The sequence below is a fragment of the Aptenodytes patagonicus genome, chromosome 7 (assembly GCF_965638725.1).
Source record: "Aptenodytes patagonicus chromosome 7, bAptPat1.pri.cur, whole genome shotgun sequence".
NCBI classification, from domain to species: domain Eukaryota; kingdom Metazoa; phylum Chordata; class Aves; order Sphenisciformes; family Spheniscidae; genus Aptenodytes; species Aptenodytes patagonicus.
Window position 1 is genome coordinate 54,595,655 of NC_134955.1, and position 24,814 is coordinate 54,620,468.

Below are 24,814 nucleotides of genomic sequence, written 5' to 3' on the forward strand. Positions count from 1 at the left end.
TGTCTGTGATAAAACGATGTTGCCCTGAAATATCCCTGGGCAGATACACCTCTGCCAGTCATGAAGAAACATCCTTCTAAGCAATTTTAAACCAGCAACTAGGCGGAAGATGCAGCACTGCTTGAAAAAGCTAGAGAGAACAAGCATTATCCATCCGCAACTCTCATCCCAGTGCCGATGAATGCAGAGCACAGTTACTCTGCAGTCACAAAAACTTCAAAATAAAAACAAAAGCAGCAGACAGCACCAAATACACTGACTCCAGCCAACTTGTTTTTCTTTCAAGCTACCATTCTCTTTATTCCAGGGTCAAATTACAGCCTGTCCCAAATTCCAGTCCATTGAAGGGCCACACAGAAAAGTACCTGTCTCCCAGACAAAAGCTGCTTTTTGCTATTCATTCCCAGTAACAGCAGTGGAGTTTAATTAACCTTATTTATTTGTTTTCTTCCTCCATTCAGCTCCAGGACATTTCAAATTCAATGTCTGTACAACAAATGGAAGAACCTGAAAGCAGAGGAAGGTTTCACATCCAGCTCCAAGAAGGATATAAGACAGACTGCATGCCAACCCAGAATCTGAGAAGACAAACTCCACAGTCAGTCCCTTGGCAGAGATTACCATGGCTGCCTCTGCAGAAACTGTGTTGTGAATTCTTTTGCCATTTCTGTATGATAGGGCTACTCCGTTCATTTTTATCCAAGCCCTCTGTTTTTTAAAAAGGGCTACCTAGAGGGAAGCAGTATACTGGTCCAGTTTTACCAGCTTGGCCCAGCTCCACATTCTGCCTTTGAGCATAAGAATCCCTGATGTAGACCACAGCTGCTCCCCTAGATATTAAGTGAAAGGTAAGAAAGACGACACTGTTTGCAAAAATGCAAGTGATTCTGCATCTCTGGAGCCTTAATGAAATCCCTAGGCAAAATTTTCTTGTAGTCTGGATTCAGCGTGGAGTCTACCATTTGAGCAGGATTTGTGCTACCTGACAAGGTCTACCACAGGGGGCAAGGTTACCCATCCTGTAGGCTATTCAACACTCATGTTCACTCCACTTCTTTAAGCATCAGGCACTTGGACAGAGGGGTTTTAAAAAGATTTTCTTATACATGCAAATAAAATCCATTTTGGCTATGACACAATCCATTCCTCAGATTGAACAATCATATCCCTCTTTACTCCTTTTGGCTTTCTCTCTTTCTGCTGCTTTGTTAGGAGAAATACTGCGGGTAGGTATTTGTGACAGAGAACTTTAAAAATGCTCAGCTGTGATAAAAAAATGTGTGGCAAAAGGAACCCAGAAAAATAATTACCAGCCAGCATTGGTAACATAATACAAGTCCCTGTCATACGTAACTCTCCACAGCAGGGATTCTGTTTTTCCAGTGTCTCTGCAGGATTAGACTTCTGCAGAGTAAGCCACAAAGAAATGCTCAAGGATCTGCTAATCAAATGTAGCTAGAAAGTTATTACCTCCCCTCAGTAATGTGCAATATGTAAAGCAATTTAAAAAATGCAGCAAAAGAGTCCAGCCTTTCTGTGTTCACTGAGATGATCAGCCAAACACCGCAAAGTCAAGAAACTGCTATTAATGGTAAACGATCCTAACATACTAACTCTCCTTTTCTTGCTAAGTCAAACCCACATGTCTGTGGTTTGCTGGGCTATGACAGGCCATTTCACTGCAGTTACACACAACCCATTATAAATCCCCACTGCAGTGCTAATACTGTGCAGATAGAGCCGAGGGAGGTTTAACGAAGTTTGCTCAGGTGCAGAAAATATTCTGTGGTTAGAATGCATCAGAGTGAACTACACAAACCTTGGGGACCTTGGCAGTGGGACCTACACAGTGTTAGGAGCCCACAAGCTAACTAAAGTTGCTGTGGATTTTTCTAGACAAGCTGCAGTCATAGGTTTGTGCAGGAGTGCAATCCTGCCACAAGCAACAGAACTATGATTACAGTGCTGTCACCAACTGAGAAAAACCAATTACCCCGGAGTTGGGACAAGCAAAACCCGTCTCTTCAACACTGCACAAGCGAACTTCTTGGCTGCACTGAGCTGCTCTGGGAAAATTTAGCAGGTGGTGCATTCTAGCTGAAGTTGGAAGCGAGATATTTCATCTTAGCAGTTAAATGCCTCAGAGTGGCAGAAGAAAACAGTTTTCTCACAGCTGTTTTTCTAACTTTCTCCCCTCTGCTCCCTCAGCCAGCTGAACTGCACGTAGCACATGATGGAGGGAAAACAACACACACACAAAAAAGTGGTTTGTCTCTTTTTTCTGACAGCCAAATAGAGAGACAGGCCATCCTTGGACAAATCACCTTGATAAGTATCTTTTGAGACTGATGTGCTGAGGACAGTGCACTCTTAAAAACTGTCAAAATCAACCTGCTTTGAGTATAGAAAAGGCTGCCATCTGCTCCCCTGCAACCTCTCTCACTAGCAGCCCCATCTCAGTAACAGACAGTCCAAATTGTTAATGTTTACAATGGTGGTCTGAGCACTTATCACTAGAGATAATCTATTTTTAGAAACCCACTTTTTCCTTAGGCTAGAAATGTTCAATAATTGGTACTCATCAAGAAAAGAAAGAACCCAGCAAAATTAGACAATTGTATAAGAAAAGTTTTGAGGGGTAGGCAGAGTGGCATTTATGTAGTAGTACATTATATATATATATTGTTCGATCCATGCACAATTGTCAGAAAATGAGAGAGACTAAACAATGAACTGATAACTCTGATTTCACAATTCAATTGAAGGGCCTGAAGCAAAAGTCTTAGCTTGTGAGAACTAGAAGAAAATAAATAATACAACACACTCTCATAGCTAGCTCAATACAGCTTCCTTCAGAGAGCCTCCTTTGTCATGAGGTTGATGACACACACAATCTTCAATAATTTAAAATTCTTAAGATACATACTACTCACACATAAGTAATTACCTAGGTGACTTGCAGACCTTACTGTACGACTAGAAAAGATACCCCACACAGTAGAACTGGGAGAATTTTTTTAAGGCTGCATGTTATTATAGCGCAGATCCTTAAATGTAGTAAAGACATTTAAGCTACTTCTGACAAAGCATCCCCAAGACCCAAGCCCATGTTTGCTAAACCTCACCAGAGTCATCTGTGGTCTACCACCTTTAGAGGTCTAAAATCTGCAACTTTGCAAATATTGTCATCTCATCTCCTAATGATAGCAAGAATGAGAAGACACTTTTTCTGGGGAACAACTTACTCGGTAGTTTCTGTTTGTAATTGGAGACCAACATTTCAGGCTAAGATTGTAACATGGGCACATTCTGGCTACACTATACCCCTGAGCCGTGAGCCTACCTCTCACCCAGACCTTTGTGCTCCAGATCCAGGTTTTTGTGCAATGTTTTCAGGCAGCTGTGCTGGTTTATTAGCATTTCGTATTCTGCAGACTGCCGTTCATGCAGTGAAGCAAGGTGTTCATGGTCCTGAAGCAATGACTCATACTCCGCTTTCAGCTGCTCCTTCTGTTTCAGTAGATTTTCATTCTCATTCTCCTTGGCTGTCTGCTGATTTTGGAGTAAGGCATTCTGGGCCATCAGTGAAGCACTCTGGGAGCTGAGGGTTGAATTTTCTACCTAAAGTTTTCTCAAATAAAAAGCAAACATTACTTATTTACACCTACTGGTACATACAACAAATGTAGTAGCAGCTTCTATCTGTATAGAGTTAATCAAGAATGCATCCATCGCTTTGTAGACTTAAGACATTTATGGACAATTTGGCATCATTTTGGTATTGCTGGTAGTATGCACCATATAAAGTTATGCTATCAGCAGTCTGAAAAGTATCAAGATAACCTCCAAACTGAAACAACGCTGTTTTACTAGCAGAAGCTCTTGAACCTGAAGACCAAGATGAGCTGGAATACTCAAAACTCAACTGCATCTCTGACAATCACGTACAAAGCCAAAGTTACCCCATGTTTGTGTACAAGTAACGAAAACTTAAGTTCACCCAAACTCAACAAAATTAACTGCAGCACTGTGTATGGGGCAGCACTCCTAACAAATCTGATTTCAGTAGATAGGTAGTGCATTGATTTTATATGTTGCTTATATACTTCAATTGCAGATGAGAAATAAGTCAAAAGAACAAAAAAATTACCCTGTGAATGTGCGAGAGGAAAAGCTTGAAAAGGGAAATTCCCATCAAAAAAATTAGAGCTAATCCAATGTTATCCTTTAAAACTGTTCTTCTCAAGCTAAGTTTATTTTTTCAAAATTAAAGTAACGTTTAAGAGTATCTGTTTTCCACCGGCAACTTTGACATTTTGTCTGAAAGTGTGAAAACTGTGATTGGAACCCATTGCTATAATGCCTCTTGGGAGCTGACTTGTGTCCTCTTCCCATTTCTTCCAAGCTCTTTCACAGGCATAGCATTAACAGAAAAAAAGAGCAAAGATCTGCTGCAAAGAGCAAAGCTGCACTTCTGGAATAACACTGTATTGCTGTATTGATTTTACAAATTTCTCTCTAAATAACTACCTTCTTGATGAAGATAGCTACCAGACATTAGCTACAGAGCCAATTTCCCTCCTAGCTTAGAGAAATTCAGACTGCAAAATAAGCTCCACCTTCTGGGCCTCATCTTTACATCACTACGTCATCCTATCATTACAAACATTTTCTTATTAGCTGTCATCTTCTCCACACTACTATAATCAAATCCAGTCTTCTGGCACAGAGGTGCAAGGCTGTTCTGACCTGGAGTTTGGCCGTCTGCGTCTGCAGGGCAGTGTTGTGCTCCTGAAGGAAGATGTTTTGCTTCTGTAGTGTCAGGATCTGATTGTTGAAGGAGACATTCTGTGTTTCTAAATGCTTCAGCTGTTCCTTAAGCAGCTGCTTCTCAGTATGCAGGGCTGCATTCTGAAAAAGAGATGGCATTGAAGGGGTGACAGGAAGAAATGAAACAGCTGTCCTGATCATTTGGAGTCCTATCAAAGATGAGAACCAATTAGTGGTGATCATTCTGCAACAAATGTGCAAAAGCAAACTCTCCCCAGTATTAAAGTAGGACAGATGTTATACACAGGATTAATCCCTACAATGTTATATAAGAGATATATAGCATTGAAGTCCCATGCAATCCTAAGAGACACCCGAGGAATTTGGTAGACTTACGTGCTCCAGAAAACCCACCAGATTCCTATAAGCTCAGAAATCCAGTTCCCAGCAACCCACCCACTCATGATAGAAAGTGAAGTCTGAGAGATAACAGGAAATAGGAGAAGACTTACATTCCTTTCCAGTTCAATTGCCCTGTCCTTCAGTTTCAACAGCTCCACGGTAGCTTCTCGGTGTCCCATTTCCAATTTCTCATCCATTTGGTGGTTGGGAATGAGTTTCTCTGCAGAATACCTCAGTGACTTCTGAGCATACTGCCCATCCTGTTGAGTCTGCTTAAGTGCATCAAAGTCCTTCTTTACCTGCAAAGCCAACAAGCAACAACCTTAACAGTGGGATTTTATATTAATAATGATGGGATATGCAGTTCCTCTCTTGCAACGTAGGGACTTTAAGGCATTCAAGAACCATTACCCTGACTTCACAAATGGCGAAGCTGAGACACAGACAGGTGGAGGAATCCATGCCTCTTGGCCTCCAGTCAGGTGACCTTTGACTCAAGCTCACTGTCACCTAACAAACAGGCTGTTCTTAGGTGAGATGTTTCAACTGCAGTCTTCCTCAGCCTATACTCTCATTGAAACAAGGTAGAAAAACACCACCATGACAATGAAAAAAACATGGGAAAAGAGAGATCTGCAAATAGTGGTTTTGTAAAAAAACCTCCTGCCGTGCCCCCAGCCCAACAATTTTGCTGAAATTGGTGCCTATATATAGAAAGGGACAAGAGAAAGCAGTCCAGTCAAAAAAGGTTTTTGGGAAGTGCATGTATGTGTGGGGGGGTCAGGGGGAAGTAGAGATAACTTGTTCTTGCTGAGTTTAAAAAAAAACAAACAAACAATAAAAAAACCCATGTGAATGTGCAAAACCCACATCGTGAACAATTAAAATTCAGTTAACCTCTTACCGTATTTAGATCATTCTGTAACTGCTGGTTCAAGTTCAGAGAGTCTTTCACTTGGGCTTCCAGCATTGTGATCTTTTCCTCTTTCACAGCTAGTGTTGTCTTTAGTGCCGATGCAGTTTTACTCTCCAGAATCTTGTATTTTCTGAAAGACATGAGAATAGCTTTCCAATGTCTGCCACTGGGATAGGAGCCACCATCTAGGTAGGAGACTTCACCTTCACCCATTCCAAATATCAGTACATGTTACATTATATGCATTTTCTTCTTCAGGAAAATGATTTCTTCTACTGCTGCAGATCGCTACTGGTATATTATAGCTGGGGAACCTACTTTTGGAAAATCCAATCAATTTTAATAGAGGTAATGCCAGCAGGGTTCTACAGAAATATCTGAGAGCTACATAACTTAAAAGCAAATAAGTTTTTCTCTTTTTCCCCTAATTACACTAGAGAAGTTTCTTCTCACGGCTCTTTTGTACGTTCTTGACAAGGAGAAAAATCCACAGTAGATCCTAAAGACTCCTACGAGATGGGTATGTTTCTTTAATTAGGTCTTACCAAGAGGCCTATATACATATATATACAGATTGTTGGGGTTTCTTTGTTCATTACTATAGGACTTGCAAAGGAATTCCCTGCAATGAAGAATTTCTTAGGCAACACCTACGTTTATATTAACAGGTTGTTGGATCACCAATTACATGGAGTAATGACAGACACTCTTCAATAGACACTATTCTTACTTGTAAAGAGAATATGAGGAGGAATACACACTGAAATAGCTACCCAGCTACTCTACTGGGGAGTAGAGGAGGACTGTAGTAACACTGGCTAGCATGGAGAGAGAAAATGGCATTTCTTCCTTCCATTCAAGAAAACGTTTTGCAAAACTTGCAGTATACTGCCAAGCTTGCTACAGAAAAATATGCTTTATATCCAAAATTGGTAAGTATAATTGGAGTGAGACGGATGAGAACCAAAAAGAAAGGTAAAGGGCTTGAGTTAGGCTGAGGAAAAGCCTGCAGAGTCAAAAGAATGACTAAGAGGTCAGTTTCCTTACGTGTCTTCATTGCCGTTGTCATCCTGTAGCAGCAGCTCTTTGTTCAATCCTATCTTCTCCAGTTCCTGGCTCAGTTTGTCCAGCTCACTAGACAACTGTTGACTCTTCAGCTTCTCCAGGACCAAATCCTGTAACAGCACTAACATGATTAGTTGCTGTGCAAAGGGTGGTGATAATTATCCAGCACTATAGATTTTTTTAAAAAGTACTGAAAAAGTCATCGGATAAAATCCTAGTTCCAAGAAGGTCAGCTAAAATTCTTCATCAGTGACAGCTGAGTGCAGAATTAAACTGATTGCTTTTATTTATAGTTTACTTGGAATAAATATGAAGAATGCTTCTTTTGGCCTTTGTCTCGTTTACTGCACCAGATTACTTCTGCCAACACTGGCATCCTGCCTGCCTGCCAAGAGGGAATACGTGCAGGCCAGGAGACATCTTGCCCTTGTACCACAGAAGGGATGTGTGCAGGTCAGGGGACACCAGCAGAGGGAGTTCCCACCTCTCAGCTAGGACAAAAAGCCCTGCTGAAAAGCCCAGCCAACACTGGCACACAGAGGAGTGACAGGACTTCAGTATGAAAGTTTCCTGAAATAATGTGGTTAAGATGTTATTACCAAGGGACTTGGTGTATGTTCACTATTAACTCTGAGTTTCTGACATATGGTAAATTACTGCCAAAATTAAAAAAGCGTAATTACATCATCATGTAAGAGACAGGACAGCTTTGGAGACTACACAGCTTGGTCACTTATCTACCGGCCTGTTCTGGTTTCATTTAGGTTTCTTTGGAAGAAACTTAAGCAGAACCAGACAAGGAAGTCATATGAGGAAGAGATTTGATGGAGTTGTACCAGAAAGTATATTGGGACAATACTTTGCTGTTATGCCAGTAAAGTGGTCTGTGTGGAAATGGCCTGAGAAGACATAATACCAGCCTGCATGTTTAAAAAGGACATATCATTTTTGGTGCATAGCCAAGTTCAAAGATTCCTACCATTCAAAATTCTCTGAAATGCACATGTACCACAGAGAACTACATTGCTCATGTTTCTGCTCAAAAGTTTTCTTAAACAAGGTATGAGGAAAGAACAACAAAATTACTGAAGCACTTCAAGTAAGAAAAAAAATTATCCTGGATATCAAACAGAAGCAAGAATAAAATTTTAAAAATATACTTCGTTAAACATAAACTGTAGGTATTCAGTAGTCCTCTGATACCACAAATTTATCCATGTATTCATTCACATGGCAAGGGAAAAAAAGGTAAGGGTAAGGTCAGTGCTAGTCCATGGTCTGTAAACAGGTCCTTTCAACATCCATGAACTCCTGTAGAATCTATAGAAAGTAACTAAGGAAAAGAAGATACACTTCTGTATGGGTCTGTACCACTGGAAATTTGCAGAAGTCTGAGAAGGGAAAGATTAAAAAGGAGCCTTCTCAGAAACGTTATTATTTTATTTATTTTTAAGGAAAGTTGGATAGAAACACAACTTGGGACTGTTTCAAATGTTTCTGATAAACTTTTTTCCCTCCTCAAAATTACACTAATGCTTCAAAAACTAAAAAAACCCTAAATCTTCAAGTGAGTAATTGCTTAGTGCATTAGTCTTGCTAAACTTAATTATTTCACTGAGCTACTGCAGCATTGACCGTTTTCCTTTGAATGCTTTTTGACAGGAAATCCTGTTTCTGGCAGGACAACAGCAGCTGGGGCAGGCAATGAGAGCAAGTTGCAATAACCTGAATCTGCTCATAGGCCACTTATAAGAGTATCAGGTTCTGGCACACACATCATTAGTTTGCCAATGTCCTAATGCTAATTGTGTATTTTTAAAAGATGACTCCTAGGAAAAGTGCGATTACTGCATTCTGCAGTGGAGAGCAGTGCTGGAAGAGACCGCTGCTGCTTAACAACAGAGCTGCTTAGCATGCTCTCACTCTGCATGGAAGCTTTTTGGGAAAAATGCTGTAGGTAGTTGTAAAGCAAAAACTTGGTGCAGCTGTTTTTGAAAGGGTTAGGTTGGTCATCTGGGATGGTTCTTGTCTTAGCTAAGTCTGTTTTAGAACAGGGATGTTAATGTGTCCTCAACAAGTGCTCTAATTTCTAGGCTTAAAAAGTCAGTCTCCTCTGCTGGAGCTCTCACGTTAGCAAACAATTTTGTGGTCACAGGGTTAGAGAAAGTATCGAAGTCTTTGGTTTACAGCTACCAGGTGGGAGCTGTGTTAAAACCCTATTCTGCATGAAAACAGATGTCATTTGGAGACATTGCGTTCGTGGACACAAAGTGGTACATCGCAGTTTTTGGCAGGTTCCACTTTCCAAGGCAACACTATCCAATGATGGCTGTTAAGGCTGTGAAGATCCCCTAGCTCATGTATTAAACAGTCATGGGACAGCTGTCTGTCTCCCTTTGGTACTTCACAGAGCTGAAACAAAAAATAGCATCATATTGAAACCAGTAGTATTATTTTGCTTACCTCTCTCAATGTAGCTAGTGTTGTTTTATCAATCGTAACTTGCTTTATGAGATCTTTATTGTCCTTTTCAAATTCTTTCAGCTTATTAGATGAATCTCTGAATCGAGCAATTTCCTTTTCTAGTGTCTTGTTTTCTTTCTCAGCAACTGCCAACTTTACTGTACTATCATCCAAAATAGCATCTTTCAGCTCCACTTGCTGCCAAAGCCGTTTTGTTTCTTTCTCTAGCATTTTTTTGTCTTTCTCAAGCTGAGACATTTCTTGTTCTAGGGCTTTGTTCTCCTTTTCTAACCTCTCTAGCTGTTTGGCAGAAATCTTTAGTTCCTCAAGGTTTCTCTGGAGGACCTGATTTTCACTCTCCATTCCCTGTACTTCTTTTTCTAGCTCCTGGATCTTTTTGCTGCTGTTCTCCAAGATTTGCTGAAGTCTTTGGTTTTCAGAGTTGACGCTCTGATAGCTTAACTCCAGCCTCTCCGATTTCTTGCTCATTGCTTTCAACATTTCCACATTCTTCCTTAAGTCCTCTTTCTCCCTCTCCAAATCTTTATTTTCTGCTTCTATTTGTGCCATTTTTGTGCTGGTAAATCTCATGGTCTCCACCACTCTCCTAAGCTCCAGATTTTCTTCATCCAATTGCTTGTTGTCCCTTTCCAGGTCCCCTAGCCGGATGGAAATATTCTGCAATGTGTCTAGGGATTTTCTTAGCTTCTTATTTTCCACTTCCAGGTCCCCATTCTCCTGCTCGAGAACTTCAACTTTTTCTGTCACTATTTTCATCGCCGCTGCCTTCTTTGTGAGCTGTTCATTCTCTTTCTCCAGCCGATGGAGCTCTTTTTCCATCTCTTCCACTCTTTCCACTTTTTCTTTAACCTGGTCAAAATCCTTTTGCAATTGTTTCTTCTCAAATTCCAGCTTGCTCAGTTTGGTACTAGTCTCTGTAACTGTTTCATGAAGGATCTTGTTCTCTTTTTCAATATCTTTTACTCTTGCCTCGCTGCTCACTTGAGATCTTTGTCTCAGGGATAAGACCACTTGATTAAGGTGGTCATTTTCTTGTTTAAGGTCCTTTATCTACATAAACAATAAAAAAATTCATGCAAATGTTACTCATCTACCTTACAATGTGCAGTATAAATTAGCCCTGAAGCAGACAGGACAAAACCATGTCCATTTAATCCAAGACAAATTCCTCAACAGGTTTCCCTGACTAAAACCAACAACATAAATATATGAAAAAAAATTGTTACCTCTGGCAATGTGGGATTCTAACAAATTAAAAATGGTGCTATATTCCTCCTACCAGCTAAGAAGGTGGAAGCAGAGAAAGTGGATAAGTGACCTTCAGAGAACGCCATGGAGAGGACGCTTTAAGAATCATTCCTAATAAAGGCTAACTTTCTGTTTAGGTTTACATTCACATCTTTGGGATCCAAAGATACAAATTCTCTCTGATAAGGCATCAGAAACCACAAAATGTTTGAAAATTTATAGCAGTTAGATCTCATTAAGGACACACTTTCTGTAAAAACAGTACACTTACCCTACTGGCCAAATTTCAGCTGAAGCAATTGTGATTTAGACTGCAATTTGCATTTGATTCTTATCTAGACAACATCCACAGAAATAAAAAATTACTTATACCTGAAAAAAACAGAATCTGCCCTTTTCTGATGATTAGGGATACTTCTGTTTTTACTTCCTGCCCTACCTGTGAAACATTCATTAATTCTTACCACAAAGAGCCTGTATGTGTTCTAAGTTGGTGGTAAAGTGCAGTTTCCCAGTTAGAAGTCTGGGTAAGAATCCTTCAAGATGAAAAGCACTACACAAGTAAGACATTTTGTTATTAATCTTCACCCCACAAATCTTGGGAGTAAATTTTAATACATTTGAAAATATATAGACCAGCCTCCAATGATCTGTGTATTTTCTTTGCTAGTCAAATTAATACAGATGATACCTTGCACGAACCTATAATAGGATAGTTTCAAGGCATTGTACATGAACTGCAATACAGTAGTAAAAGCTGAAGAGCATTTAAAATACCAATTCAGAAGACAAATGCCGTCTCAGCATCTTTTTAAAATAGAGCAAAAAAGTTGGATGTCTAAAAAACCCAACCAAACCAATCAGGACATACAGCTGGCAGAAGACCAATCTTCTGCAATAAAATGGGGTTATATTTGCACATCCTAAAAGCAGGTGGTATCCCATTTAGTAAGATCCAGGGCTTTTTTCCCCAAAGAGGGAAGGTCTGTCCTTACAACAGCCTGAAGATCCCTCTATGGTTACAGGAGCAGTAGCTTTTACCTACATTTGAACAAGTTCAACCTGCACTTAATAGCTCTCAAATTGCCCTATCTCCCTGAGATCAGATGCTCTAAATGGCATCAGTAAATTACCATTACTGAGCATATACTTTTATATTACATTTGTGAAGTTTGCACCTGTCTGTCTTTGTCAGCTTTTAGAGTCTCCATGACGACTCGTAGCTGTTCCTTATCTTTTATCAGCTCCTCGCTCAAGGTCTCCAGATCTTGATTACTTTGCTTCTCTTTTTCAATTTGATTTTGCAACTTCTCAATCTGTGTGGAGAGAACACACCAAAACACATCAGCCACAGCTTGACACAATGACTGTTTGCACTTTATGTTATTTTGAAGACCAGAGAGGAATGAGATGGGGACTATGGCTGAAAGATGTAATCCTTCCCTTCTGCAGCTTGCCAGTCTCAGAGGAGGAAATGGACTGTTTTGTTTTTCTCACAGAGCCAAGAATCTCCTTCATGCCTATTAAGATCAGAGCATATAAGGTACAGCAGCAAGAAACGCTTCACCTGCCTGCCTGCATGCCCTGTTGTGCTCCTGTCATCAGTGATTAAGTTTCTGGTGCTCACCTTTCTGAGGGACTTGCCTCCTCCTAGCCTCTCCATCACTGATGGCCTTAATCTATCAGTGAATGTGGAGAAAGTTAAGCCAACTCAGTGAGCAACAGAACTAAAAAAAAAAGTCAGGAACAGAGGAAAAGCACCAGAGTTTCCAAGATTACTTTCCCTCTCCCCGTGCTCTGTTGGTCCTCCGTTTTCCCCAGCAGGGGACAATACTGGATTTGAAAGATTTGTGAATAAGATCCCAGTCCCACGATGAATGATGTCTTCTTACTCCCTCCTCATGAAAGTCGTACTCATAATGCACTAAGCATTGAAAAGCAGTAGCTCTTCAGTATTTAGAAGCAAGGGGTTCAGAGAGCTAGGCTCCCCAAATCAGGAAGTATTCCTTTTTATGCCTGTAAAGCTTTGTGAGCACCTACAGCTCTGCACAAATTCAGCTCATTTTTTTGTGTTGGTATTATGAACTTTGCCAACAGTGAAAATGTCAATGAAAAAGGTATTAACAATAATTCTTACAAGTGGGAAATAGCTGGAGGCTGGGCTCTGCCTATGTCAACATGTGCCTCATTACAGGAAGCGTTTAAACAAGCAAGGGCTGCCCAGATTGGAGATAAGAAGGGCTTAACAGTTACAAATGTAACCATGTTAAGGTTCATTGGTCTCAAAGGAGCTGTTCAGAGAAAGCTGGAACATAGACTCAGTAACTCAGCAATAGCTGGTCTTCGTTAGCACTTCACAGAAAACTGGAGGCAAGTAAGAAACTACTGTTTACAGCTTGTTAGGAACGCAGAGAAAACAGATAGGTACTTGGGCTGCTGTTACCTGACTGTGCCTGAAAGGAGGGTTTTCTATTATTTGCTCCTGTGAAAACCTTGCAAGAAAGGAAAAGATATATCCGTGACTTTTCCTTCCTATCACCTCCTCTTGTACTACCTGAATAATCCTGTTCCGGCTACATGATCCTTCCAAGCACTAGACCAGTAGGGCAGCCAAGCATACTCAGACAATTTTTGAAAGTCTCAGACAGAGGATGAAATCTGAATCCAGTTAAATTACTTTAGGGAGGCAAGATTTTACTATGGGTATCACAGGAAAGTTACAAAAAACATAGGCATACAACATTTGAGAAAAAGACTTCTTTATCTCTTGTCCTGTGTCTTTATATGTGCTTGTCTTTAACAGTCCTTAAGAACTGTTGCCCTCTCCTCTGTCTACTGTAGAAACCATTCTGCAATGGATCAGAGAGACTTCCCCTATTATCCCCCTTTTCCCTAGCACACCCCCTTGTGGACATGCATACCCTCTAATGAAGGGGACACGTGTGAAACACAAAAGCACGTTAGAGGAAGAGAAGATTAAAAAAAATTTCAAACATCTCAAACCTAGTGGCCTTCTATGATGGAGTGACTGCATCAGTGCACAACAGAAGAGCTACAGATGTCGTCTATCTGGACCTCTGTAAGGCCTTTGACACGGTCCCCCACAACATCCTTCTCTCTAAACTGGAGAGGTATGGATTGGATGGGTGGACTGTCCGGTGGGTGAGGAATTGGTTGGATGGTCACATCCAGAGGGTAGTGGTCAATGGCTCAATGTCCAGATGGAGACTGGTGATGAGTGGCGTCCTGCAGGGGTCCATACTGCGACAAGTACTGTTTAGTATCTTCATCACTGACATAGACAGTGGGATCGAGTGCACCCTCAGCAATTTTGCAGATGACACCAAGCTGAGTGGTGCAGTCGACAGGCCAGAGGGATGGGATGTCATCCAGAGGGACCTGGACAAGCTGGAGAAGCGGGCCCCTGTGAACCTCATGAGGTTTAACAAGGCCAAGTGCAAGGTCCCGCACCTGGGTCGGGGCAACCCCTGGTATCAATACAGGCTGGGGGATGAAGGGATTGAGAGCAGCCCTGCCCAGAAGGACTTGGGGCTACTGGGGGATGAAAAGGTGGACAGGAGCCAGCAATGTGCGCTCGCAGCCCAGAAGGCCAGTCATATCCTGGGCTGCATCAAAAGCAGCGTGGCCAGCAGGTCGAGGGAGGGGATTCTGCCCCTCTACTCTGCTCTGCTGAGACCCCACCTGGAGAACTGCGTCCAGCTCTGGAGCCCTCAGCATAAGAAAGACACGGACCTGTTGGAGTGGGTCCAGAGGAGGGTCACGAAATGATCAGGGGGATGGAACACCTCTGCTATGAAGAAAGGCTGAGGGAGTTGGGGTTGTTGAGCCTGGAGAAGAGAAGGCTTTGGGGAGACCTTCTTGCAGCCTATCAGTCCTTAAAGGGGGCTTCTAAAAAAGATGGTGGCAAACTTTTTAGCAGGGCCTGTTGCGACAGGACAAGGGGGAATGGCTTTAAACTAAAAGGGGGTAGATTTAGACTAGATATAAGGAAGAAATTTTTTACACTGAGGGTGGTGAAGCACTGGAACAGGTTGCCCAGAGAGGTGGTGGATACCCCATCCCTGGAAACATTCAAGGTCAGGTTGAACGGGGCTCTGAGCAACCTGATATAGTTGAAGATCTGCTCATTGCAGGGGGGTTGGACTAGATGACCTTTAAAGGTCCCTTCCAACTCAAACCACTCCATGATTCTATGAAATCAAGACTATTACATATCATGTATCAGGTCTCCGTACACTGAGACACAACCGTATGTCTCACACAGACTATAGAACACTGTCTACTACTTTTTTCCCCCCAAATCTCCCTGAATGGGAGGTGATGTCCATTAGCAATTTGACTGGCCTGTGGTATTTAGTCAACAGCTCCCACCGTATTCTGAGTTTCTCTAGTGAAGTGTTCGTGCATTTCAACTGCTCTTAATAGTAATATTTTTAACAGCCATTTTTTTCTCATTTATCTGATGCATACAGTGCGCCCCTTTCACCACACAGGCATTCCCCACTACTGGTTTTTGTCTTATTTAACTACCAGACCTGTAGGTGACCCCACCATGCCAACACATTCATCATCATCAAAAACATCAGACTAATTCTGGAATCACAACTGTTGGCACCAATACAGTGCCATAACAACAGGTGCCCACAGGAATGTGCCTGGGGCAAAGCCAAAGGTTGACCACAGTTGTTCAAGTGACTTAAATTGCAGATACACCACAGGTATCTGCTGAGTGCCTTATATGCCTTGATCTCAAATTTTAAGCACGTAAATTAAAGCTGAAGTGAATTACTCATACACAACAGGTCATAAATGGGAGTGTGGAAGGAGGAGTACAGTGAACCGAGTTTTTGCAGTTTTCCTTGTTCACAGAAGAAAGCCAAGAAGCAGAACTGGTCTCTCAACTTGGCAAAAGAATCTCTCCAGAAGATGGAGGGATCCAGTGATGGATACCTGTTCTCCTTGGCAGAGAAACTGGCACTCTGCTAGTTACAATTTGGTAATCCATGACCAGCATTTCATATCTACATTCTTTGACCAGCATTTCTTATCTAAATTCTTTTTCCCCTTGTCCTTTAAAACATTCAGTTAGCCCATAAGCAGGCCAGAGAAGACTGAAATCTTTGTATCAATGTCTCACACACACAGGTTACAGCAGTAATGGGAAAAGGAGAAAAGAGCCTTTTATTCTGGATAATTTAGCAAAGGTACGAATGTGGAAAAAACTGGCATGGAGATTTTTTATACTCAGACTAGCAAGCAGCCTCTTTCCCCACCGGCACTTGGCTCAATTAATCACAGTTCAGGATGCAAGTTACTAGCCAGACAAAAATAAAGCTAGTGGTTGGAAGTGAATTGAGCACGGTCTTTCACAAGGACAAGCACTGAGCTGGCATTTGAGCTAAATGTAATCACAGTTAATAATAGAGTGTAACACACACATATATATATATAAAAGTAAGTTTAAAAAGTTATGACCTGCATGTTTATTACAAAGATTAAAAGAACCCAGATCTTTGCAGGGAGGGAGACGCTAGAGAACTTGTAATAGCCAAAAGGACAAGACAAAGAGAAAGAGCTGATCCAGGACTACGGACAGCAAAGACGACTTGTTTGAAAATACACTAACCTGAATTCACCTGTGTGATTTGACTTGCATGAAAACAATATTAAAACTTTCAAACAAACAAAATAGTTCAATGTAGCCATGGCTTCCTTGCCTAGTAGTGACTACCATAAGATGACAAAAAGGGACACAATCAACAGTACAATCTGATAGGGGCAAATGAGCACTGAAAGACAGCTTTTATGAAACAGGAACAGTCACCTTTGCTTACAATAATGCACTTAAGTAGGCAGTGAAGTAGAACACAATAGAATACACCAATGTTAGAACGCAATTAAATAGATGGGCCCAAAACCATGCCCAGTCTTCTGGGGAACATAGGTGAATTCCCTTCAATCCTTCATCGTTCAGGAATGCCGTACAGCCCTATACGCACTGTGTTTAAAAACTGAAGAGCTCTGTTCCTGTGAGCAAATTACCTTTTTGCTAAGCTGTTGATTTTCCTTTTCCAGTTCCACAAACTTCAGGCTCCTCTCTCTGGAGGTCAAGGAGGCATCTCTCAGCTCTTGGATTGTGTTCTGCAAGCTCTGATTATCCTTCTCTAGCTTCAGTATGCGACTCGAAGCACATTCATTCAACTCAAACACAAAGGACTTTCTGGCTGTTGAAATATGAGAATCAGAAGGTGGCACTAACCAATTCACAAACATCTCCCTTCCTAGGTCCTTAAGATTCACTTGTATGAAGATAATTGCAGTCAGATCCTTATCATTTCAGCTTGACTGCTAATTAAATGCTTTGTTAAAAGCAGAATCCATTTTCACAGATAACAATTAAGACCTTTAATAAATAGGTAAGTATCTGAACAGATAACCATCTTAAAAGTTACTTACTTTCCTAACTCTTCTTAAAGTTGCTTTAGTCATGTTAGTAGCATGTTTAATGTTAGTAGCGAAATATACTTTGATACCTTGCTCATACTTCCATCAGAGGAAACAAATCGAGGCAGAAAGTAAACCACTGCAAAGTGTTTGCTAAAACAGCAAGATGGTACACTTCCAAAAGCTAGTGAAAACTTAGGTATTTGATCAAAATTCTTACAAAAGTGAGTTCCAGTGCTTTTCTTCACAGCTACTTCATCAAGAATATGCTGAATCAGGGAGGATATTTTACTACCAGGTACCCAGGCACAGGACATCCATCAGAATGTTGATCATAGAGAAGTGTCTGAAGTTGAAGTCTCAGAACTAACAAAATTTATGCAAGTTTTACAACAGAGATGCTATTTTACTCTAAATGTTTGTAGATCAAAAGTCTTACTACCTCTCAGCCTTAACTCCCAGCACCAAAGCCTCATTGTTCAGTTAATTTCTCTGCTCAGCACCTGAATAATTCTAAGAGCAACCCTCTGTTTCACATGGAATAATTGCTACCCTTCACCTCAAAACCACATTTCATGAGATTGACTTTAACATTGTCTTTAAATCTCAGAAAATTATTCACTCTTGCTAAATAATCAGCACTATTACATACAGCACACTGAGTACTTCAGAACTGGCAAGTTTCTGAGAATGGTAAAATCTCATTTGTCTCTTATGGAGCACCACCTGGAGAGTTTTGGTCAAATGAAGACTCAAATAGTAAACATTAACTAAATACTCCAGTTGAGCTCTGTCCTGAAGGAAAGCCGATCTAAATTACTTTTTCACATGCTTATTTTTTAAGTGATTTTAAATAAAATATTCCAAATTAGCAGGTAAAAATCTTCTCCTATCTGCCACCCTTGCAGACTCAACTTGAAATCCAGGAACAGGAGGTTTTCCAAAAGAGCTTTGCAGACTGACTCTATTTGTACAAACAAGCTGCATTCAGAACAGCAACATGCATTGAAATGGAACTTCTTAAAGAGAATTATTGTAAAAGTATGACAGCACTTCTGTGAAATAATTTAAAGTTTCAAAGTTTAATGTTCTTAGTTTTTTTTTTTAAATCAGGCTTCCTTCGCTAATTTTTTTTTTCCCTACTGAATACAAAAGATTACTGATGTTCTCAGTTCCTCTTACTCTCTTTTTCTTTGGTTAATCAGAGAGGTTCTGGAGCTCCAGTGCTGAAATGATAAGCATCAGTGCAGTGAAGGAATCTCATCTTTTTTCATTTGTTTTAAACCTCTCTGTTGATCAAATTTTGAAAGTTATGTTTGATAGAAATGAATAAATAAGAGATAACAAAATAAAACTAGCATCCTTCCTTCTATTACATGACTAGTGAAACCAAATCAGGAAGGGGGCAAAACTTGCTACTTGAAACAAGCCAGAAAATTAGATAGTTTTACATTTTCCTGAAATACTCTTCATGAAAATTTGTAAGTTTTGAGAGAACTGTTTTTTTCCCCCCACTGACTAACATAATAAGCAACATCCTTGATTACACATAAGGAGGAATAAAGTGCCATTCACATCTCAGGCTAAGGTAAACCTGCTTTGCAAGATTATTAATTAAAAGTAACAATTAATTAGCCATTAATCTTAGTAAAGAGAACTCAGATCCTAGACAGCAACCAGATTTGAGAATTGGTGTCAGGCACACGTTCAGTTATTTTACAAAACAAAGCTATTCTTCTAGACAGCTTTACTGAAAGCTGAACATCTGCTTCCTCTAATTTATTCCTTTGTCTTCAAGTTAAACTTTTCCTGGTACACAAAGCCAAACATGCAAGTCTTAGCAGAATCAGGTGAGTAATTAATAAAAGCTGCACATTGAACTGCACGAAATAGCTTATATTTCCCAAATTCCATTTCGCATTGTTATTTTGGCTGGTATTATAGTCAGAATGAATGTTAGACACAGAAACCAATGCTAAAACCTGACTAGTGGAGGAAGCATTAGTTATGTTTGTGATAGTTACGGAAATCAAATCAACCATTCAAAAAAAATAATCAGCCAGTTATTTTAACGGTACACATTTTTCAGTATCTAGTAAAAATAAATGACTTCAGCATATACTACTTCCTGGGACTTAAAGACCAGCTAATTGTCTGTACTAACTGTACTAAAGAATACTAAAGATCACAGACTCCTCCCAGCCATTCAGTTAGAAATATCCAGTGTTTGGTGTGACATTTCTGCTGTCGTTTACAAAGCCTTCTTTTTTTTTTTTTAATTTTTATCATTTTACTTAAAAGTCACTCTCTCAGTGACGAACAAAATAAAAGGAAAACTTCTTAATGCTTTCAAAAGAAAGTGAAAGAAACTAAAAGTAATACATTTTAGAAGATCCAAAAAACTAAGTTCAAAGTCAAGTGGCTGAATGACGGAAGTTCTCCAAGCTTGGACTCAGCTTCTGTTCCCGTCTCAGTCAACCAACTTGTTTACTCTGAAAGAGACCACAAGCACAACAACAACTACCCCAGCTGGTACTCACTATCTGCAAGATCTGTGCTTTTAGACAGTTGTTCTAGTTCCCAGCCTAGGTGTGCGGACTCATTCATGCTCTGTTTCTGTGCAATCTCCAAGACCATGTTTTCCTCCAGCAGCTCTTCAATTCTCTTCTTGTCCGTGTCCCGGTCCTGTGCAAGACACACATGAGTGAAAATGCATATTCAGCTTATCCTTAAGATTGTTCTGTCAGTTGCACAGCTACAAACACAACACACATTGAGGGTAGAAGAATCTCCTTAAACACCGTGTGCTTTTATATTGAAATAGATGTAAGAGCATTAAATGTTTGCTGTGGGCTACCACGCATGCCACAGAATGCAGTGCAGAGACACCCAACTAGCCCTGTTTAGAGTCAGCTCAGGTCCATGATACACTTGGAGGGAGGGTGACTGGAGCGAGAACATACTGGGTGATGACAGGGCCAGTACAAGCCAGGGCTAGTAAGGCAGGCTGGATTCAAGCTGTCTCCAGAGCTAAACTCTTCAAAAACATGTAGCATCATGCACTGACACACTGAAGACTCTGTGGATAACACCTTGAATTCTGCTGTGAGCTTCTTCAGCTCTTCACGGCAAATTTGGATCCAGTCATATGGATCGGCAAGTAACATCTGCCTCATAATTTGGGTTTTTAAATATCCAGAAAACAGATCTGGAGAATGAATCTACCGTTGCTTCTTGCGATTATTTTGGCCGTTTGCATTTGTGGGAGCTGAAGAGGTATCTCTGAGAGTCCCAAATTTTCAGAAACCATGACCCAAAAATTCATCAAGTCACCCAGAAAAGCATCATTCAAAATCACCAGCCACTTTGGAAAAGCTGAAGCATGACATGACCCTTATAATGCCCTGAATCAGTCATTAAACGTAATTCCACACAGCACCCTCAGCATCTTTGTTTCCAACAGACCCTGTTGGAAACCCTATACAGTTAAACCCACAAGAATTCAAAACACAGAGGGATAAGAGGAGGACTTAAGTAAAATACAAGAGATGAAAGAGTATTTATTATTTCTAGTGGGATTATAAACAATGTTGCTTTTTGTTTGTAGGCAATAATCTGCCACTTCTTACGTTTCCTTGTCTATGAAGCAATAAGCCATGTCTCTGATTTACACAGAAGTAAGTTTGGAGTTTTGTGTCTTTTACAGTGGTAATGGATTCTTAAAGTCATGTAATGGCTGGGGGTTTTGTTTCCAACAAAAAAGATCATTTACTACAGTAGATTTCATTTCCTATATCTAAGAGATTTCTACTTAACTGACAGATTTTAACATCTCCGTTATTAATATGTATGAAAGCAATCTGTATTTTAAAAATTGTGATATACCTTCTTGCATAAAATTAAATTCATCAGTCTCACACAAAGTAGCATTGGCAATATTTACAGTTAACATTATAATATTTCAAGAATTCATGTACACAAAGTTTAAACCAAAGAGGTCTTTAAAAGCACTGTAGATTCATTTGCCTGCCTCCACTGGTTTCTGTGACATGAATCTGACCTAGCATAAAAACAGAAGTTTAGAAAATGAGCATAATGAAAAAGAGAGGGCATACCAGCTCTACATCATGAAGTTTGGATTTCAACTGCAAATTTTCCTTCTCCAATTCATGCAGTTTATCACCACGAGCTCTCGCCATTGTTAGCTGTTCTTCTAGCATGGCCTTTGTTTCAATTAATATGATGTTGTCCTCTCTTAACTCCTAGGGAGAAAAAGTAACAATGTTAATCTCTTTACATAAACTGACTTTTCAAAGACCAGCTGACTTTCATAAACTGACATTGCAAAACACAAGAAAGAAATCTGACATGTTTCTCTGTTTCATAAAAAAGTTTTTACCTGATATTTTAATGGGAGATTATACTATGTTTAATTATCTGTGTCATTAATGCAAGTAAATCTAATATTTCTTATTGTTTTTCCTGAATTTCAGAAGTTCAATGGAGTTCCTTTTCCTTTATATGAGGCTAGATCAAGAAGTGCACCAAAGAGACTCAAGACACAGAAGAGCAACTTGTTCAACTCCAATTCCACTGTTATAATACCATTTCCTTAGCAAACTCACTGTAGTCCCCAGTTTCAAAATAGATTATATTTATTTACTTTCAAGGGATGTTATAGTGTATTCAAAGCACGTTGGGGAGCACTATCCCCATCCCCAATTAACTCATGAGCATTAACTGCACAAGCCATGTTGCTTATCCATTACAGCTTTTGGATCTGTTTTTACTGAGTAGAAGTTCAACTTATTATTCTGCTGTAGCCACAGCATTAGAAACAAGTTAATCATACTGCACTCCAAACATTCCTTGCAAAGCATCAAATAAAGCTCTGTGCATTCAAGTATCTTATCTCCAGAAACATTAAATGTCCAAAGCATAAAATCCGGCCACGTATCCTCCGTCATGTTTTAAACATTTATTAAAGTATGCCTTATTTCAAGTTACAATACCTCACTACTAGCTTTTACTCTTGTTGATCCTCAGATAAGTCTTGAGTCAGAGACAGAATTTTCTATGGCAGGAACATATCAGCATTTAAAAGATTAAATGGATACAGGATGGATTTTTGCCCAGAAGAGTTACAATGGGGCAAGAAGCAGATTATCTGATTCTCTAAAGAAAGACAAAAGAAAATTTCTTTGCTTTCCTCCCTCCTCCCCCCATCCGTTCCCCTGCTCCAATGAAATATGCAAAAACAGAAAATGTGCACACAGGCAGGATGAAATGTTTATGGCTTGACAAGTTTATTCCTGGACAACTGTCTTCAAAATGTGAAATTTCTGCTGACATCAGTGTTCGTGTCTGCTCCGTCAGACCACAAACATCCAAACCAAGTAGATTCCTGAAAGTTCACCAGGCATGAGCAAATCACTTTCACTGCTTAATCAGCAACTACCTTCTCATTTTGGGGGGTAGAATCAGCCTTAAGAAGCCTTATGTGGCTCAGTTATTTAAAAAACAAAAAGAAAAAAAGAAGGAAAAGAAGATAGCTGTAAAGCACAAGTTAAGAGTGTCTGATGACAGCCACTCACCTTGCCTTTTGGTACTACAGGGCGCCTTACATAGCAAGTAATCTTAGTTGTTTGCTGCATCTTGACTGTAGATGGCATAATATGGAAAGTCTACCTTATGCAGTACCACATTGCCCTCGATCTCTCAGTGGGTCCAGCTACCAACTTGCAAAATACAAGAGGAAAAATTTCCCTACTACAGTAGCATTAAAAGGACAAGTACGTTAGTGCTTGTGAAGTGGTTCATCTACTGCAATTAAAATGTCTGAGAATGCAAGTAACTAAAATAATAATACTGAAACACCGATTTTATAGAACCAGCATTTTGGACCAAGTCACTTCAGGGTGGGCAAACTAAAAAGGCTGATACTAAACAGATGACAGACCAGAGGAAGTACATGACACAAAATGTGCTGAGTGTCATGGAAGCTGCCAGAATACGTGTAATGAAACAGCCACATGACAAGAGTTTACTTTGCTAGATCATCACACTCAATCTGGACCACAGCCCTAAGAAGTAAGGTGGTGTCTGACCTTAAAAACGTGGCCTCAGAACTATCCCCAAAAGTGCTTACCAAGCAGGAACTAGTTATTTTAGTGTCTCATGAAGAGTCAAACTACATGCCAAGTACATACACGTATCCAGGGTCCGGTACAAACCACGCATCACTGGGAGCTGCAATATATGGAAGACTGAAGCACTTTCCATCGACCACCCAGGAGAGGTGGACATGTCAGTTGAAAGCAGTTCTGATGAAGTCTTAAATTAATAACCTGGTGGAAATGCCTGCTATGGCGGGGTCAACATTGCTCACTGGTGTACCCATGATCTGAGGTTGTCTTAATATTGAAGAGTTCATATAATTTAAATAATTACTCCATGGGAGCTTTGTAGAATTACATCTCAAGGCCTGGAAGGTAAAACTGTCCTAACTAAAACATGTCAGCACTAACATCTCCCAGAAGTTGCTGGGATAACATAGTTGACCTAAAAATGTGTCTGGCTACAAATCACACTTGTTAGACAATCAGCAGGTGGTGGTCATGGGGTGGTGGTGCTTCCACTGGAATTAAGGTTTATTTTTTTCTTTAATTAACAAACCCACCAACATTATTTTGTAACTGTGAGTTTATTTTTAAATTGACAGCAAAAATAGTTGGCTGTGGATTTTTTTTTTTTTTAATACGCTGAATTTACTAGGCAAGGGATTAAAAAACCTCTTTGTTTTATATCACTTAAATTGTGATGGTTTAATATCCAACATATATAATTCTGCTTTCGTAATTTTTAAAATAAATTACATATTGTGGTTTGATCCTGTATCACTGTTCCTTGAAATAACTTTAAGAATGTGCATTGTGTACTCATATGGTTACAATTAACTGTGGGAGTAAGTGGTTGCACAATCAGGGTGTGTTGCTACTGGAAAACATTTTCAGAAACTAAAGTAGCAATCAGATTGTTTAAATCTGAAACTAGAGAATTTGCACACGTATCCAGACCTAGTTATTAAACAAAGTTCAAACCCCTCCCTTCTGGCAGTTCAGAAACTGCCCCTACTGAGCCATGACACAGTTAACATCTTACGACAATCAAACATTGCCTTGGACAGCTATATGAAAACATACAAGAGATGCTTTTGCTTTTTTTAACGTTCACAGAAATTCCTCCCATCATCCCGCATGGAAATGTGACTGCAGTGAGAAGGAGGAAGAATGGGCAAGGCAGACTCCCTGGCCTCAGAAAATAATCTGATCTCCTGAAGCAGCACAAGGTTCAATGGAGAGGGATGCCAGAGGGAAGTTTTACATTGGAGAGAAGCACCTCCTTGGAGGAATCCCTGCATTAAGCCTGCTCCTCCACATTCTGTTATGACCTCATTAAGCCACC

At 40.1% G+C, this 24,814-nt stretch overlaps 1 protein-coding gene across 5 annotated transcripts in view; it reads right to left on the reverse strand.

Annotated features, from left to right (window-relative positions):
• The window catches only part of CCDC88C (coiled-coil and HOOK domain protein 88C), a 99,873-nt gene that overhangs the window by 17,167 nt on the left and 57,892 nt on the right, over window positions 1-24,814 (reverse strand). For 4 of the 5 annotated variants that reach the window (XM_076345290.1, XM_076345292.1, XM_076345289.1 and 1 more), the window contains 10 exons: window positions 21,466-21,612; window positions 19,891-20,035; window positions 16,949-17,130; window positions 12,064-12,201; window positions 9,617-10,687; window positions 7,136-7,263; window positions 6,077-6,218; window positions 5,283-5,471; window positions 4,750-4,911; window positions 3,344-3,621 (listed from right to left, as the gene is read on the reverse strand). In XM_076345290.1, coding sequence (XP_076201405.1) covers window positions 3,344-3,621; window positions 4,750-4,911; window positions 5,283-5,471; window positions 6,077-6,218; window positions 7,136-7,263; window positions 9,617-10,687; window positions 12,064-12,201; window positions 16,949-17,130; window positions 19,891-20,035; window positions 21,466-21,612 — 2,582 coding nt within the window. The remainder of the gene's footprint in view (window positions 1-3,343; window positions 3,622-4,749; window positions 4,912-5,282; window positions 5,472-6,076; window positions 6,219-7,135; window positions 7,264-9,616; window positions 10,688-12,063; window positions 12,202-16,948; window positions 17,131-19,890; window positions 20,036-21,465; window positions 21,613-24,814) is intronic. The other variant, XM_076345291.1, reaches the window with a different exon arrangement.